Consider the following 17,415-nt stretch of genomic DNA (forward strand, 5'->3'; position numbering starts at 1 on the left):
TAACATTCAGGCTTGTCTCAGAGCGAGGCAAGAGGCATGTTTTGTGAAATTCTCTCCTGGGCCGTGCAAACTCTTTCTCTCTGCCTGAGCGTCATCCCCTCTGACTTGTACTTTACCTGTCTGGCTTTGTGCTGACTGGGGTTTAGAAGGAATTAGCCAACAGCCTAATGCAGCCTAGTTTGTGGAGCTTGCCCCTTCCAAACCCTGATTTGCCCAAGGCCTATATCTGTCTGTGGGGCCTGACATGGAATCTGTTTTCTCTCAGGCTCCATTGGTGCAGTACTGGTTGCTTTAGAGCTACAGGGCTGGATTAATCTCTGGACTAACCTGCACTGGCCTTACACAAGGGAGGAACTTGGCCTACAATGTGTTGCTGCTGGCTCAATCACTGCCTTCCCCCTTGGTAACTGCACTCACACATGCAGCGAGGAGAACGTGCTGTGCACCAGGCATACTGCTGTGTGGAAATGGAGCTGCCAGTGGCTGAGGAGAAGAGGAAAATCCTAGGCTCTCTCCTGTTAAATCAGCTGTGCCCCAGACACCAAGTCCTTTCCGTACAGTACCATGAGGGCGTGTTGCTTTGGAAACATCAGGAGTGTTACATCTACTTTGCCCTGGCTTTGCTGGAAGAGGGAGGAGTTTTAACAAGGACATCTTTCCTCCCAGTTATTTTTCAGGCATTTGAGTTAAATAAGTGTTAACAAAAATCAAAAGGATCTAAACACCCTGCATAAAATCCCTTTCCCTCCTCAATTAATCAGGTTTCACTTGCTTGATATCTCTGATGCCATAATCCTAGTTCTCTAGTTGACCACAAAATCTGCTGGGTAGAACAGACTAGAAAATACCTGAATTTCTAATGTTAAAAAATAAATACATAAAATAAATGGCAAGCTTTAAAACTAAAGAAAAATCCATCCAGGCCTGTTGTTATAATGAAAGGGAGTCGGGGGGGAGGCAAAACCCCTTTGTTTTTTTTTTATTCCTAGGTGGGTCACCAAGTCCAGTTGTGTCATCAATGCAGTTTATGTTGTCAGCTTCATAAAGCCACCGAGCAACCCCCTTGTTAGCAAGCTCAGTGGGGAGGCCAAAGACTCAACAGCATTTAGAGGTGACCTCTCCAGATCAGAGGCACTCTGGTGAGGGAAGCTCCTGCTGCTTCTTGCCCATGTCCTGTGGATGGAGAGAGAGGGCTTCAGTCTCCGGGGCTATCAAGCCAGCACCTTGCCCTAGCAATTCAGCAAACCGTCAAGAAAACACCATTTATTTGTTAATATTGGAGCAAGGAAACTCCCTGATGTATGGGGCCAGAAAGAAGCCCAGCTCCCTGGCAGCTCTATACACCAGCTGAGCTGCTCTGAGTCATATGAGCTGGTTTGAGTGCCTCTTGGCTCCAGTAGCTTGTGGTTCATTTTGTGCTTCTCCACTTCTGCTTTCCCCAGGAAATAAGCACAGCAGCTAACCAAGTGATTCACAGTGGAAAGTTTAAAGAGTAGAGTGGGAGCTGTTGAATGCTTTAGGATGCCTGGCAGGACAACTGTGTCACAGACAAAAGAAGAAAAGCCGGTTTTCCTGGATATAGCAACTGCTAGCTTTGGAAGTCGCTGAACCTGCATGCCCAGGTATGTCACCTGCTTTTCAGATTTGCTTTGAAATTGGAAGTGACGGGTTCACTGCTCTAGCAAAGCAGGTGGTGTCTGTCGTATTGACCAAACACTTTGTTTTGGCAGAGTCACTTTTAAATGGGAGAGGCTTTTGTGAAAGTTCAGCATGGTGTTGGGCTGTCGGGAGAGAGTGGAACAGCAGGGATACACACGTGAGTCTGTGTTCTCTGTTCTAGGGACAGCAAAGGGATTATAGGTGCAGAATGTATCAGCTGCTGTTGTTAACAGAGTTATTTGATTTGCTGTAATTGCCTCCAACTCTCATATACTTCTGTTTTTGTGTGATTTATGTTGAGCTGGCTTCCATTCTACTCTTCTTGAGGGTCTTTCTCGGAGATTAGTTTTTATCGTTAGGCTGCCTGTGGGTAACTAGCAGCTTCCAATGTTCTACTTAGCATCAGGGAACAATATTTCACTGACGGCTGGACTGCACCTTACAAGTGCAATTCCTCACTGCATTATCCCCTATGCTACTCCGACTGACTCTAACAGGTGTGCAGGGTATATTAATCAATGTAGAATCTGACCTGACAAGGTGATTGCAAGCTCTCTCTTTCCCGCCCCACCCCGCCCCAGGGGAATGAACGAAAGCAGGCCAAACCTTAACATTCCATAACAAAGTTTTTGTTGTGCACGGAAAGGCTGTCCAAAGCAAAGCAAACAGAGAAGCCCTTAAGAACCTGAGAAAGAATTAATGATTTGCCAAAATGCCGTATAGAAAGACCTGCTTTGAAATACAGGCAGCAAACCACCCGCACAACTGAAATGTGGTCTAATAAGAAGAACATGTTGGGCCAAATTCAATCTTGATGTAAATCTATTAGCTTTAACGGAGTCACGCCTGCTCATGCTGTGTCTGAACTGGATATGTTGTAACATTAATCATATTGCTGCAGAAACCAAGGACCGTATCCTATGAAAAGACACCTGTCCTTCAGACAATGTACAACCCTCTCTACATTTGTCAGTATGTTTAATAGTCCATCTTCTCTTATTTTTTGTTTAGTGAATACTTAAGGGCCCCAACAAAGAGAGGGCCCTACTGTGCTAGGTGCTGTACAAACACAGAAGAGAGAGGGCATGCCTCAAAGAGTTTACAATCTAAAGAGACAAGACAAAACGTGGAAGGGGAGTTGCACTTAGCAACGTTAACTAAGTTCTTACTTTTTGTATAGCATATAGTCTGGGTTCACACTGTAAATCTATATGTTTTTAGATTTTCCTTGTGAAATATTATTCCCAGTTCAAACACTAGATGCATGGTTGAAAGTTGTAAATAACGGATCAGATCAGAGGGAATTCTGGGAGGAGGAGCAAAGATGATTAGGAGACAGAAGAGATTGACTAAATGGAATGATAAAGGAAAGTAAATATGTAGCATCTGACCAACTGACTATTATGAGGGAATAGGATGCTATCTACAAGCATGGAAGGGCGCAAACAGCCAGGAGGGAGAGAAGTCGTGGTGGATTCTTCATCAGTGACAATTTTTAAATCAAGATTGCATGTTTTTCTACAAGATCTGTTCTAGGAATTATTTGGGCTGTGTTATACAAGACTAGATGATCACAACAGTCCCTTCTGGCTTTGGAATCTGTTAATTTATGTATTAATTGAGGGAGTTAAGAGTGAATAGACCTACAGTGTTTGGGATGAAATTAAGTAAAGGAAAATGTATACTGAATATCAGGAGACACTTTCAATAAATGAGATCTGCTAGGCAGTAGAATAATCTCTGGATGGAGCTGGTTGAAGCCTCATCATTTGGGGCATTTAAAACTAGTCTCTGAGTATTCACTGGAGAACAGTGGTCCTTGCCTGGCTGGAGAGGAATGGAGTAGGGGACCCAAGAATGCTTCCAGCTTTGATTCAGTGACCTAGCTGTTTTTGGTGCTCTCCAGAACATTGGAGTTTATTGTACAGTTGGAGCAGAGAACTGCTTATGGAGAGCAACCCTGGCTGCAGAGTTTGGAGCCAAACTTCCCAGATGTTTTGATCCAGCATCTTGCTTTGGGACTTGTCTCTAACTGACTATTTTCTCATTTCACAAGATCGTTTGGTTGAATCTCTCGAGCTCTGAGCAGTCTAGTAGTTGGTAGACAGAATAGAACAGTGGACCAAAATGTGGTCTGGTTGGGGGATTGGTGCTGTGTAGGAACAACTTATTCTCCATAAAGTGAACCACAAAAGAAGAGCTACACTATTTCAACTAGTGAGGCTCTTTGATTGTTTCTCACTGCCAGACCCCATTTTCCATTTGCCCCTTTTCAGTCAGAGAAGGCCCAGCCACTTGCACTGTGATTTCTTACAGATGTCATTTAGAACAAAAGATAAAATTGTACTAGTAAGTATCACTTCCCCTTTTTTTACTTGCTGCTACTTTCTGAGTGACAGCAGTGGGCCTTTTGTATATTTTTACTTTCATGTCCCTTTTTAAAAACACTATTGTATTTTAGAGACTTTTGTTCCATGTCTTCTTGCTATGTAAAAATGTTTCATAACTTGTCAAAACTAAAAAGAAAACAGTGCTTAATAGCTAGATCCTAAGCGATCAGTGCCTTACTCATGTGAATAGGCCTCATTTAAGCTTGGCTAATACAAAAAAAAATTAGTTTTAGTTTTTAAAAAAAGAGTTCATAAATTTGTCAATTATCAAATAATTTTATATATTTCTGGATCTGCCACTGGCCTGCTGGGGGACCTTAGGTATGTCACTTGACCTCTCTGTGCCTCAGTTTCTCCATCTAGAAAATGGGGATAATGATCCCTGACCTCCATTGTAAAGTGCTTTGATGTCTAGTGATGAAAAGTGCCATATAAGAGATAGATAGTCTTATTATTGTCATTGGATCATCTCTGGTCTTTACTGATGCAAGTAATCCTGCTGAGTTCCATCGGACTATACTGTGTTACTAACCTGAATAAGCATTTGCTGGATCCAGCCATAGAGGCGGAAAAATACCTAAATCCGGTGTTCTCCCTGGTGGTGATAACTGGCTTTACTTTTGCAGTGCCACCACCAAGGTGGTGAGACTACTGTTATGAAGAAGGGATGCCCTTCAGACTTGTTGCGAAGGGCAAGGGCTGCCTCTTTGACAACGACTGGCTCTGAACACACTTTTCATTAGCCCCCTTAGGAAAGTCCAGACTCTTCTGAGGCAATACACAGCTCAGAAGTGGGCTGAGGCCAAGCAATGTCGTTTTACCAGAGCCAAAAATGAAGCATGACAAATGCTTGGCCCGCTCATGGGGCACATGGTCTTCCTGTCTATCTTCTGCAGTGCTGTCGTTGCACACATTCTGCCCATGGCATGGTGTTGTCTTCATTAATTACTTATTTTTTTTAAAAACTGGGTGCTGGTGACAAGTGGCAGATCAACAGCCTTTGGAGACGGACGTCTCCTGATTATCCACGGTGATGGAGCAAGCTTCCCCTTTGGTGCCCTACCTACAGCCCTGACTTGAAGGTACAGAACTAACCTCATAGTTCTGTCTCCATGTCCACTTCCCCCTTACCTTCCTGCTGTGACTGCTAGCAAAGAGTAGTGCTATGACCACCGATTTGTTCCACATGGGCCACTGAACAGCCATGAAATGGCAAAAATATCCCCATCACTGGAGCCCTGGGCTACTGCATGAGAACCAGGGACTGAAACTGACCAGGCTGGTTTCAGTGCCCAAGCTGGGCAAAGTGCCAGTAGTAAACAAGCAGCATACGTGCTGGAGAGCAAATGAGCATGAAGCTTTAACAGTTTAATCTGGTTGTGGTGAGGGAATTTAAGGTATGTTTAGTAGAGATGGCTGGGGATTTTCCCTCAAAATATTTTTTCAACAGAAAGTACAGTTTCAGGAGAACAAATTGAAATTTTCCAGCAGAAATGTTTTCTGTTGGGAAAATCAAAATAAACTATTTCATATCATCCCCAACATATTGATGTTGACTATTTCATTTTGAGTCAATTCACCATTAATCTTCTATGTGCCTCATGTCCCATATTCTCCTTTAGAGTTTGGGCTCCGTGGTTGTACTACATCTCCCAGGGTGCACGGTGGGTCTTCTCTCTGGTTGAACTGATGTGGTGCATCACGGGAGATGTTTGGCTGGGAAGCATAGCCCATAAAGAAGAATGGGGGCATGAGCCACTCGAACTACAACTCCCATAAGGCACCAGGGCACCTCAGGGGAAACAGATTAATATCCAGCCAACCTGAAAGTAAGTGTTTCAGTTTGGTTCACAAACTGAAATAAAATATGTTGATTCAGAAATGTCAAAATGTTTCCTGTATTTGGAACTATTGAAGTGAAATCTTCTGATGTTTCTGAACCACAAATTTTCAGAACTTTGTTACATTACACTTTTTGATATTTTGACTTTTTGTCCCAAATTGGGATAAAAACAAATGCTGAAATATTGTAATTTCTCATGGAATTTTTTCCAGTTTTCAGTTAGTTCTATTTTTTATCTTGAAAGTGATTACAGCATTGCCAATTTTCATGATTTTATTGCGAATCTCATGATATTTGGTGTTTTTAGTTAAAGCCCCAGCTCTGAGAGCCATGTGAATATATGAAAATCTCAACTTTCATTAAAAAAATAAATAAATAAAAAATCTAGCCCTCATTGTTGGTGAGAAAAGCTTGGAAATGTGACGAGGGCTCAGAAAGCAGCAGGTAGAAAATAGAAAGAATGTCAAATATAGTATTTTCTTAAAATCTAATTATTTTTAAGCCAAGCTCATGATTTTGCAGGGCTATGAATTTTGACTGCTTGGGTTGGCTATACTGCCTTTAACATTTTTATTAACTATCTGGAATCAAGAGTAAGCAGCCCATGTAGAAAAACTTGTATTTCATATGCATAGGAAGTATGCCATTGTTTTTTTTTATATATTACTTGTGTGGAGTGTACTGTTGTACTAAAGGTTCCGCTCTCATGTTAGTTCATGTATTAATAAATTGGGCAAGTGAAGTGAGCTCTTACATTCAACTCCATGGCATTTCTCTGTCTGTCTCATGGTAGTTTTTTGAAAAATGCATCTGATCAATTCCAAAATTCCAGGGAATGATCTAGGTGTCAGTGGGCAGAATCTTATTGATGTGGGTGAGAATTGGAAAAACCTGATTTCCTCTAATCTAAGTATTGTGACTCTGGATACAGGAGTGAGGCATGACCTCACAGAGGCCCATGGCAGGGAGCAGACCCTCTGGATATAGGGACAAGGCAGTGACTTCAGGGAGAGAATAAGTTTAGGGCACCATAGAGCTTCCCCTGCCTGCAGCATCAGAAGGGCGCCCTGTGGGCTTAAATTGAGGCTACTGGCAGACTCACTCCCCTACTTTGGCCAGTTCCCCCATCAGTGGGTCCCTCTCCCCGACTCTGGCCTGCATGGGCATCAGCTGGCTCTAGTGGTAGCAAGGTTCTGACTGTTGCCTGTGTGGGCGGAGCTGTACATTCGAAGTGTGCCACCCTCTAGTAATAATCCCTCACTTGTAATCCATAGACATCCGAGTGTTTTACAAAGCAGGTCAGCGTCTTTATCCCCATATTACAAACGTGGAAACTGCGGCACAGAGTGAGGATGTGACTTGCCCAAGGTTATCCAGCAGGCCAGCGGCAGAGCCAGGGCTAGAACCCAGGTCTCTTGAGTCCTAACCTAGTGCTCTATCAATTGTCTCTGTCCAACAGGTAAAGCCTATGCGAGTTCCATAGCATTCGCATGTTGCGCTTGTGAGGGTTGCTCTCAGCAATGAGTAGAGAGCTTATATGTAACAAACGATTGCAAGGAGAGATGGTAGAAAGCGGTAACCAGACCCTGCTGTCTTCAACAGTCTGCAGGTCCCTGATTTCCCCCGATGCCACCTTTCAAGGCAGAGGCAGGATAGCCCGGTATCATGCATTCCCCAGCCCAGCCTGAATTGCGTGTGGTTGGCTGAGCTGCAGTTGCACCTGGTGGCCACTAGAGGCAGCCGTGCTGCATGGTGTTAAGTGGCTGCCAGTGTGGAACCTGCCCGGAGGAGGAAGTGGTGATGATGGCAAATGGAATAGACAAGGAGTGAGGTGGACGGGGGGAGGGGGAAGGGGCAGATGGAACTGGGCTGAATGAGGAGGAAGAGGCTGGAGGGGAACTGAGGCAGGGAAGCACAGAAAAAGGGGGGCAGGCTGTGACTGAGTGGGGGGAAGAGGGGCACAGAATAGGGGAGCTGCTCCAGTCACCAGTGATCAATCCCCCCCCTTCGTTAGGGTTATATGCAAAGCTATGCCAATCATCTCATTACACATGGCAGCTCCGAGGAGGACAACCCCATCCAGCAACACACTGAAGCAGGCACTTGACTTTAAGTACGTGAGCAGTCCCACTGACATGCTTACGTGCTTTGCCGGCCAGAGCACTCCACATCCTGCAGGATCGAGCCCAAATGGCCAGGAAGGATGTGGGAAGCAGTAAGACTTAGGGGTGACAGTGGACAGAAAGTTACATCTGAGCTCACAAGGGGATATGGCAGCAAAAAAGAGGCACTGAGTGAAACCCTGGCCCCAACTGAAGTCTATTGGAATTTTGCCGTTGACTTCAGTGGGGCCAGGACTTCATCCCATGTGATTTGGTGATTTGTGACCAGGTGAGATCGTGTCTTGGAGCAGGGAGGCCTCTCTACATGAGTCCTGTGCGACTGCATATAAATACTGCATCCCATTTGGAGCATACTGACACCCAACAGATGTGCACAAAGTGAAAGGGATTAAGAGAAGACCAAGAAAAATAACTATGGAGCTTGGGGGCTGATTAGCCTTTCTGACTGGGAAAGACTTAACTAACTAACGACAGGGATCTGTTACTCAGCAGCTTCTGAGTGTTGAGACTGTTTCTGGGTATCGCACCTTCAATGGGCTGCAACTGCCATTTGGTGAGACAGCAAGTGCAGCATGTTACAAGTGAGACCCACACCGTGTGCTCTCTCCTGTAGAGTTTATTCTGGTGGCTGCCCTTAGTCTGAAAAGAAAGCCACTGAGATTCAGTCTGGCTGTTTCCCCTGTGCAAAGAGCAATAAATCAGCTCTTCATGGAAAATCCTTCAAGAAAATAATTAAGGTTGACAATTTTGGTTGGACATATTCCTGGAGGTTTCATTGCATAACATAATCTTTAATTCCTGGAGACTTCAGGACAATCCTGGAGGGTTGGCAATCATAAAAATAACCCTTGTTTTTAAACTCAGGTCTGTTTGGCCACGGCATGGACCCAGTAGAAGAGCTCCCAAAGCAGCAGGGGGATTTTCTGGACGAGACAGGGCAGGAGCCGGGACCTGACAGTGATGTGGAAGCCCTGGCACTGCCTGAGGCCAGTGGGGAGAGGCAGCACCAGTGCCCTGCTCTCCTGTGGGAGACCCTAGCCAAGGAGTTTCTGGAGTACGAGCAGGCGTCTCCCTACCTCATCCCAGAAGAGCAGCAGAGGAGGCTGCTGGGCTTCCTTCCCCTCTTCGTAAAGGTTTGCTCTTCTGCTGTCTTAGTGGCCTGGCTAGAGGCTTTACCCCTAATTCTCTCTTGCCCCGCACCTAGCGTGGTCGTCATTTACACTGTGGGTGGGGGTATGCCTTGTATGCTACAAGGTCTGTTCTGTAGCTCCTTTGTGGGGTGCTTTTGTCCTTCAGCCACCCTTCTAACAGCCCCTGCGGTGTGTGTGATTACATTGGGGAGCTGTAGTTTGGGGGACTGGGCAGATGGAAGCAAAGGATCTGCCAGTGGATGAGCATGTTTCAAAGCGGGAATGGAATTGGTGTGGCATGGGAAGGGTTACACCAGCGGTGCCCCTTGTTAAGAAGGGATGCGGATCAGGTCTGGGTACAGGTTAGGCTGGGATGGGCAAACTGTTTGGTTTATGCAACCTGATGGACAGAGAGCACAGAGTAAATGATGTCCGGATCAATTCTTGGAATAATAATACCTAGCTCTTACACAGCCCTGTTCATTGGTAGATCTCAAGGTGCTTTACAAAGGAAGCAAAGAGCACACTTGTGCACGAAAGCCAGTTAACTGTAACAATCATGCTGTTGATAGTCCATGTGTCTGTTGCAATATGTACTTTGTGCTCTAAGCCATTTTACAGAGGGGAAAATGAGGTACAGAGAGGTGATGTGACTTGCCCAGGGTCACCCAGGAGGCCATTGGCAGAAGTAGGAATAGATCCTTGATTTCCTGAGTCCCAATCAAGTGCTCTAACCACTAGACCATATTGCCACTTCCTACAGATGCTTCCCCCAGAGCTCCCATTTGCAAGAGGCTTTCAGGACAAAACCTAGTGATTGCTGCTTCCAGAGGGGCTACACCCACCATCTCCCGCATCCCCTGCTGTTGATTGAAACCTGGAGTGCTGCTTTTGTTTGACAGGGGCAAATATGTATCCACAGTGGTGAAAGGAGCTCTGCTCTTACAGCAGTAGACACGGCAATAGAACCTAGTGGGATGGATAGAAAATTGTTCCTAGTTTCAAATACGTTATGGCTGCATAAATGATGCTGTGGCTTCAAACTCAATCTAGCTGCAAATCTCAGCATGTAACAGTCACACTCTGCTATTGAAGATCCAAGTAGTGATGGGTCAGAACATTTAGATCCAGATTTCAGGCACCACCTCCCACAATGACATTTTCCTGCAAAAGAGTCTTGGTTTTGATGGCAGTCCATTTTGGGGGCAAGTTTTTGCTATTCATGCTGTGTGAGTGATTAGTCACCAAAGTCACTGTTTATGCTCCCCAACTAGTCAGGGCAGTGTTTCGCAATAGGAGTGTGGGGAGGCAGGAACCAGAGGTCTGGACTGTTCATAGCTTTTACATAGCTGCACAGATTGCTGTATGCAAATTGCGCCCCCGGGGGCCAAATGGCCCCAAAGGAGTTGGGAAAAGGCAAGGAGTGGGAGCATAGTGCACCATGTGTGCTGGGAGACACAAATTCAATTACACCTGGCAAGGGACATAAAAGGCAATAAAAAGAGGATCTTTAAATACATTGGGAGCAAGAGAAAAGGAAGGAGAGCTTATAACTTATGACATCAAGAAAGCTGTGGTGTTTAGTGCCTCATTTGTTTCATTCCCCACTAAAAAGTTGAATGGTGACCGATTACTTCTGAGTAACTGATCTTCAATAACTCCGGGAGGATGGGTGAGGTCACAGAGGACCAGAGAAGGGCAAACATAGTGCCTGTCTTTTAAAAAGAGGACATGGGGATTATAGACCAGTCAGCCTACCATTGATACCTGGAAAGATACTGGGACAAATTATTAAACAATCTGGGGGATAAGGTTATAAGGAATAGCCAGCATGGATTTTCCAAGAAAAAATTGTGTTAAACCAACCTAACTTCCTATTTGATGCAGTTCCTGGCCCAGTGGAAGGGGGGAAAGCAGTAGATGTGATATATCTTCATTTTTTATTAAGGCTTTTGACACAATCCCACGTGACATTCTCAAGGAAATGTGGTCTAGATGAAATTGCTGTAAGGTGGGTGCACAGATGATTAAGAGACCGTATTCAAACAGCTTTCAGAGTACCAGCCATGTTAGTCTGTATTCGCAAAAAGAAAAGGAGTACTTGTGGTACCTTAGAGACTAACAAATTTATTTGAACATAAGCTTTCATGAGCTAAAGCTCACTTCATCGGATACATTCAGTGGAAAATACAGTGGGGAGATTTATATACATAAAGAACATGAAACAATAGGTGTTACCATACACACTGTAAGGAGAGTGATCACTTAAGATGAGCTATTACTAGCAGGAGAAAGGGGGAGGTGGGAGAGAGGGGGGAGAAAACCCCTCCCACCATCAACCTCAGCCTGGACCAGTCCACACAAGAGATCCACTTCCTGGACACTATGGTGCTAATAAGCGATGGTCACATAAACACCACCCTATACGAGAAACCTACTGACCGCTATTCCTAGCTACATGCCTCCAGCTTTCACCCAGACCACACCACACAATCCATTGTCTACAGCCAAGCTCTACGATACAACCGCATTTGCTCCAACCCCTCAGACAGAGACAAACACCTACAAGATCTCTATCAAGCATTCTTACAACTACAATACCCACCTGCTGAAGTGAAGAAACAGATTGACAGAGCCAGAAGAGTACCCAGAAGTCACCTACTACAGGACAGGCCCAACAAAGAAAATAACAGAACGCCACTAGCCTTCACCTTCAGCAAACCTCTCCAACGCATCCTCAAGGATCTACAACCTATCCTGAAGGACAACCCATCACTCTCACAGATCTTGGGAGACAGGCCAGTCCTTGCTTACAGACAGCCCTCCAACCTGAAGCAAATACTCACCAGCAACCACACACCACACAACAGAACCACTAACCCAGGAACCTATCCTTGCAACAAAGCCCGTTGCCAACTGTGTCCACATATCTATTCAGGGGACACCATCATAGGGCCTAATAACATCAGCCACACTATCAGAGGCTCGTTCACCTGCACATCTACCAATGCCATCATGTGCCAGCAATGCCCCTCTGCCATGTACATTGGTCAAACTGGACAATGTCTATGTAAAAGAATAAATGGACACAAATCAGACAGCAGGAATTATAACATTCAAAAACCAATCAGAGAACACTTCAATCTCTCTGGTCACTCGATTATAGACCTAAAAGTTGCAATTCTTCAACAAAAAACCTTCAAAAACAGACTCCAAGGAGAGACTGCTGAATTGGAATTAATTTGCAAACTGGATACAATTAACTTAGGCTTGAATAGAGACTGGGAGTGGATGGGTCATTACACAAAGTAAAATTATCTCCCCATGTTTATTTCCCCCCCCCCCACTGTTCCTCAGACATTCTTGTCAACTGCTAGAAATGGCTCATCTTGATTATCAGTACAAAAGTTTTTCTCTCTTCCCCCCCCCCCCCCCCCCGCTCTCCTGCTGGTAATAGCTCATCTTAAGTGATCACTCTCGTTACAGTGTGTATAGTAACACCCATTGTTTCGTGTTCTCTATGTATATAAATCTCCCCACTGTATTTTCCACTGAATGCATCTGATGAAGTGAGCTTTAGCTCACAAAAGCTTATGCTCAAATAAATTGTTAGTCTCTAAGGTGCCACAAGTACTCCTTTTCTTTTTGTGTATTCAAACAGCAGTTATCAATGGTTTATTGTCAAACTGGGAGGGTGTATGGGGTCCCTCAGGGGTTGGTCCTGGGTCCAGTACTATTAAATAGTTTTGTTAATCCATTTGGATAATGGAGTGGGGAGTATGTTTATAAAATTCGCAGATGACGCCAAGTTGGGAGGGGTTGCAAGCACTTTGGAGGACAGGATTCGAATTCAAAACCACCTTGACAAATTAGAGAATTGGTCTGAAATCAATGAGCTGAAATTCAATAAAGACAAGTGCAAAGTACTTCACATAGGAAGGAAAAATCAAATGCACAACTACACAATGGGGAATAACTGGTTAGGTGGATCTGGGGGGTCTAGTGCATCAAAAATGAAATGTGAGTCAACAATGTGATGCAGCTACAAAAAAGGCTAATATCACTCTGGGATGTACTAACACAGGGGTTCTCAAACTGGGGGTTGGGACCCCGGGGGGTCACGATGTTATTACGGGGGGGGGTCGCGAGCTGTCAGCCTAAACCCCTCTTTGCCTCCAGCATTTACAATGGTGTTAAATATATTAAAAAGTGGTTTTTATTTATAAGGGGGGTCGCACTCAGAGGCTTGCTATGTGAAAAGGGTCACCAGTACAAAAGTTTGAGAACCACTGTATTAACAGGAGTGCTGTATGTAAGACATGGGAGGTAATTGTCCTGTTTTACTCAGCATTGGTGGGGTCCCCACTAGAGTGCTGTGTCCAGTTCTGGGTGCCACATTTTAGGAAAGATGTGGACAAATTGGAGAGTCCAGAGGAGAGCCACACAAATGATAAAAGGTTTAGAAAACCGAACATGTAGAGAGAGGTTAAAAAAATTGGCCGTATTTAGTCCCAAGAAAAGAAGACTGAGGGGGTCCTGATAAGTTTTCAAACATGTTAAGGGCTGTTATAAAGAGGATGGTGATCAGTGGTTCTCCTTGTCCACTGAAGGGTAGGACAACAAGTAATGGGCTTCATCTGCAGCAAGGGAGTTTTAGGTTAGATATTAGGAGAAACTTTCTAACTGTAAGGGTAGTTGAGCTCTGGAACAGGCTACCAAGGAAATTGTGGAATCCCCTTCATTGGAGGCTGTTAAGAACAGGCTGGACAAACACCTGTCAGGGATGGTCCAGGTTTATTTGGCCCTGCCTCTGCGAAGGGGCCTGGCCTTGATGACTTTTTGGGTCCCTTTCAGCCCTGCATTGCTCGATTTCGTGCTCCGGGAAGGACTGTGAAATCCACACCTAAGCTCCCCCACCTCCAGTTCTGCCCATTCCCTAACTCAGGCCTGTGCCTGTCAGGTACAACATGGCCCATGACAGCTAATCAGTAACATCCTTTCTAGTCCATGTTTTCAGAGAAATAGTTGCTTGTGGTAAAATCCATGACTCTTTCAGGTTTGGCTGATATTTCACCAGTCAAACGGCAGCCGTCTGAACTCTCAGAAGCCATGAATGATCTGACCCAATGAATGAATGAGCAAACACTTTGTGTTCATCCATCGCTCCTTTTTTGTACTGCTTAACCAGCCAACGGCCTGTCCGGTCCCATTGCGACTTGAAGATTTGCTGCTGGTGAGCCTGAGTGTTTTAAACCTGCAGCTTCCCCCACTGCGCCTGTGTGTTTCTGTAGCACAAAGGTCTGGTTAATGTTCTATCAGGTGAAAAGTGAAAGCCTCCCTCAGCTGCCACTTTCTCCTTCCCCTGGGGCTTTGTTCACATACAAGTGTGACTGTCCCAAGTTCAGGAACCTGCCTCCTCCTGCCTGCAAGCATTGAACAGACTCTGTATGTGTTGGGGGAAACCCTTGCCCCTCTGAGTCAATGGCAAAATTCTGACTGACTTCCAGGGGGCCAGAATTTCAGCCTTGACCTTTAAAAGACACTCTACTTTGACTCAGGCACTTATCGGCTTGGCCGGTTTCTGTCAACAGGGCCCATGTGCTTTTTAAACACTGTTGCACTGTGCCATGCTGCGCTCCCCTCCCCATGCATTGCCTGGAACAGTGCAACAGTGACACACAACCCTTGCAGAGGGCACAACCTTACTCTGAGTTTCTGTTCTCCCTTTGCTAGCTGCGCTTCTCTCTGGGTTCCCCCTTTGCGCTCCAATTGAATTAGGGGACGCCCACTCCTTAGGTAGGCTTGGCCAGCCACAGCCCCCAGTCAGTATCTGGCCTGGGCTGGCACACACCCAGGAATCAAGGCTTGTTAAGGGAAGGAGAAACCATCTATGTTGGGAGGGAAAGAAATCAGAAGTGAAGCTGCTTTGGCTTTGCGGCTCTGGCCCCTAAGCTAGCTAGATTAACGCTCGCGTGGGTATGTCTACACTGGCTGCAATTGCACCTCATGACTGCAGTGTAGACATACCCCTAAAGGCAGGTTGTTGAGGCAGCAGAGTGGAGAGGACAGGGAGAGGCAGCTGCTCTTCTCTAGAAGGCAAGGGCCCAATCCCACCCAGGCACCCACATCACCCTGTCCCCTGCGAGGACGAGGAGGCTCTGTCGTTTCACGAGACTCCTCGTGGTAGTAAATTTAGAGGATTGGGCCCTAAAAGCTGGTTGTGCAACCCCTACTCTTAGGGACTGGGGACTGGTTTGGCCCTGGCATGGGTTAGGGCATCCCTGACCTCTGAAGTGGCCCCTGTGGGCTACTGTAAGGGTGTAGAAATCACTGGGGTTCATGTCCTGCCATTCTGCCTCCTGGCTTGATCCACCTCCCACTCCCCCCCCAGCCCCGTCCCCATCCCAGAATGCTGGCAACACAGAGCTCGTGGAGCTGGCTCTAGGAGTGGACCAAGGATATTCCCTAAGGGAGGTTGTGGGGTACTTGCTTATCCTCCGGTCCTAGTACGCCAGCCTAGCTGGCAATAAGGGGCCACATGGGGCAGTTGCGATCTGGCCCCTGGTCAGCAAGTGTAATTCCTCATGGGTTCTGTGGGGAGGGGAGTCCTGATTCTACCACCAGAGACCTGTGGAAGTGAAATTGTTCGTAAAAGCTCCCTCACGGGTCCCTTTAGGCCATCCCAGGACGGTTTAGGCAGTGTCTCAGCAGTAGTGAAAATTTTTTTTCCGCAACACTTCAATGCAAAGTTGGATTTGTCTCAAGGAAATTTTAAAATCCAGAATTTTAAACCTTGAGGGTTTCATCCAAGATGGACTCACTTCCAAGTGTAAAAACAGTTACTCCAAACTGATGCTATTTTGGAGCAAAACATTGCAAGTTTCTTGTGACTGATAGGGAGGAAAAACACAAAGTTGCAATGAAACACAAAAGCTTCAGACACCAAGCAATCAGAGCTATGTAGGCCTGGAAGGGACCCCAAAAAGTATCAAGTTGCCAGTATTTCACACAGCCTTATTCAGGAGTTCACACCCCAGTCAATCAACAAGAAATAAACTGGAGTTAGCCAGAAGTGACTGTATATAGTAGCTTCAGAAAATCTTTGCTATTCAGTATTACTTCTATGGAAGGGATTTTTTTTGGAGTGAAACTTTCAAAGGATTGAGGATGTTAGACATCCAGCTTGCTGTTGCAGAAGTTCTTTTGAGTGTCCACCCAAAGCTAGAAATTTAAGGATTTAGAGCTATGCAGAAAAGCAGGAAGTCATGTTTTTTTTTTTATCTACCACTATTGTCAAGGTTCCTCCCCGACTCTGGACTCTAGGGTACAGATGTGGGGACCTGCATGAAAAACCTCCTAAGCTTATCTTTACCAGCTTAGGTCAAAACTTCCCCAAGGTACAAAATATTCCACCCGTTGTCCTTGGACTGGCCGCTACCACCACCAAACTAATACTGGTTACTGGGGAAGAGCTGTTTGGACGCGTCCTTCCCCCCAAAATACTTCCCAAAACCTTGCACCCCACTTCCTGGACAAGGTTTGGTAAAAAGCCTCGCCAATTTGCCTAGGTGACTACAGACCCAGACCCTTGGATCTTAAGAACAATGAACAATCCTCCCAACACTTGCACCCCCCTTTCCTGGGAAATGTTGGATAAAAAGCCTCACCAATTTGCATAGGTGACCACAGACCCAAACCCTTGGATCTGAGAACAATGAATAAGCATTCAGTTTTCTTACAAGAAGACTTTTAATAAAAATAGAAGTAAATAGAAATAAAGAAATCCCCCCTGTAAAATCAGGATGGTAGATATCTTACAGGGTAATTAGATTAAAAAAACATAGAGAACCCCTCTAGGCAAAACCTTAAGTTACAAAAAAGATACACAGACAGAAATAGTTATTCTATTCAGCACAATTCTTTTCTCAGCCATTTAAAGAAATCATAATCTAACACATACCTAGCTAGATTACTTACTAAAAGTTCTAAGACTCCATTCCTGGTCTATCCCCGGTAAAGACCAGCATATAGACAGACACAGACCCTTTGTTTCTCTCCCTCCTCCCAGCTTTTGAAAGTATCTTGTCTCCTCATTGGTCATTTTGGTCAGGTGCCAGCGAGGTTATCTTTAGCTTCTTAACCCTTTACAGGTGAGAGGAGCTTTCCCCTGGCCAGGAGGGATTTCAAAGGGGTTTACCCTTCCCTTTATATTTATGACAACTATGAAGAAAAAAATGATCTTTAGCACACCTAGGAGGAAGGGTTTCTCT

At 45.3% G+C, this 17,415-nt stretch overlaps 1 protein-coding gene across 10 annotated transcripts in view; it reads left to right on the plus strand.

Moving 5' to 3' along the window:
* The window catches only part of WDFY4 (WDFY family member 4), a 239,735-nt gene that overhangs the window by 3,838 nt on the left and 218,482 nt on the right, over window positions 1-17,415 (plus strand). For 8 of the 10 annotated variants that reach the window (XM_073353060.2, XM_073353065.2, XM_073353066.2 and 5 more), the window contains exons 1-2: window positions 1,753-1,816; window positions 8,880-9,148. In XM_073353060.2, coding sequence (XP_073209161.2) covers window positions 1,771-1,816; window positions 8,880-9,148 — 315 coding nt within the window. In that variant the 5' untranslated portion in view covers window positions 1,753-1,770. Of the gene's footprint in view, window positions 1-1,442; window positions 1,623-1,752; window positions 1,817-8,879; window positions 9,149-17,415 lie in introns of those variants that run through there. The other 2 variants (XM_073353061.2, XM_073353064.2) reach the window with 2 other exon arrangements.

This window comes from Lepidochelys kempii, chromosome 7, assembly GCF_965140285.1.
Source record: "Lepidochelys kempii isolate rLepKem1 chromosome 7, rLepKem1.hap1, whole genome shotgun sequence".
NCBI lineage: Eukaryota > Metazoa > Chordata > Testudines > Cheloniidae > Lepidochelys > Lepidochelys kempii.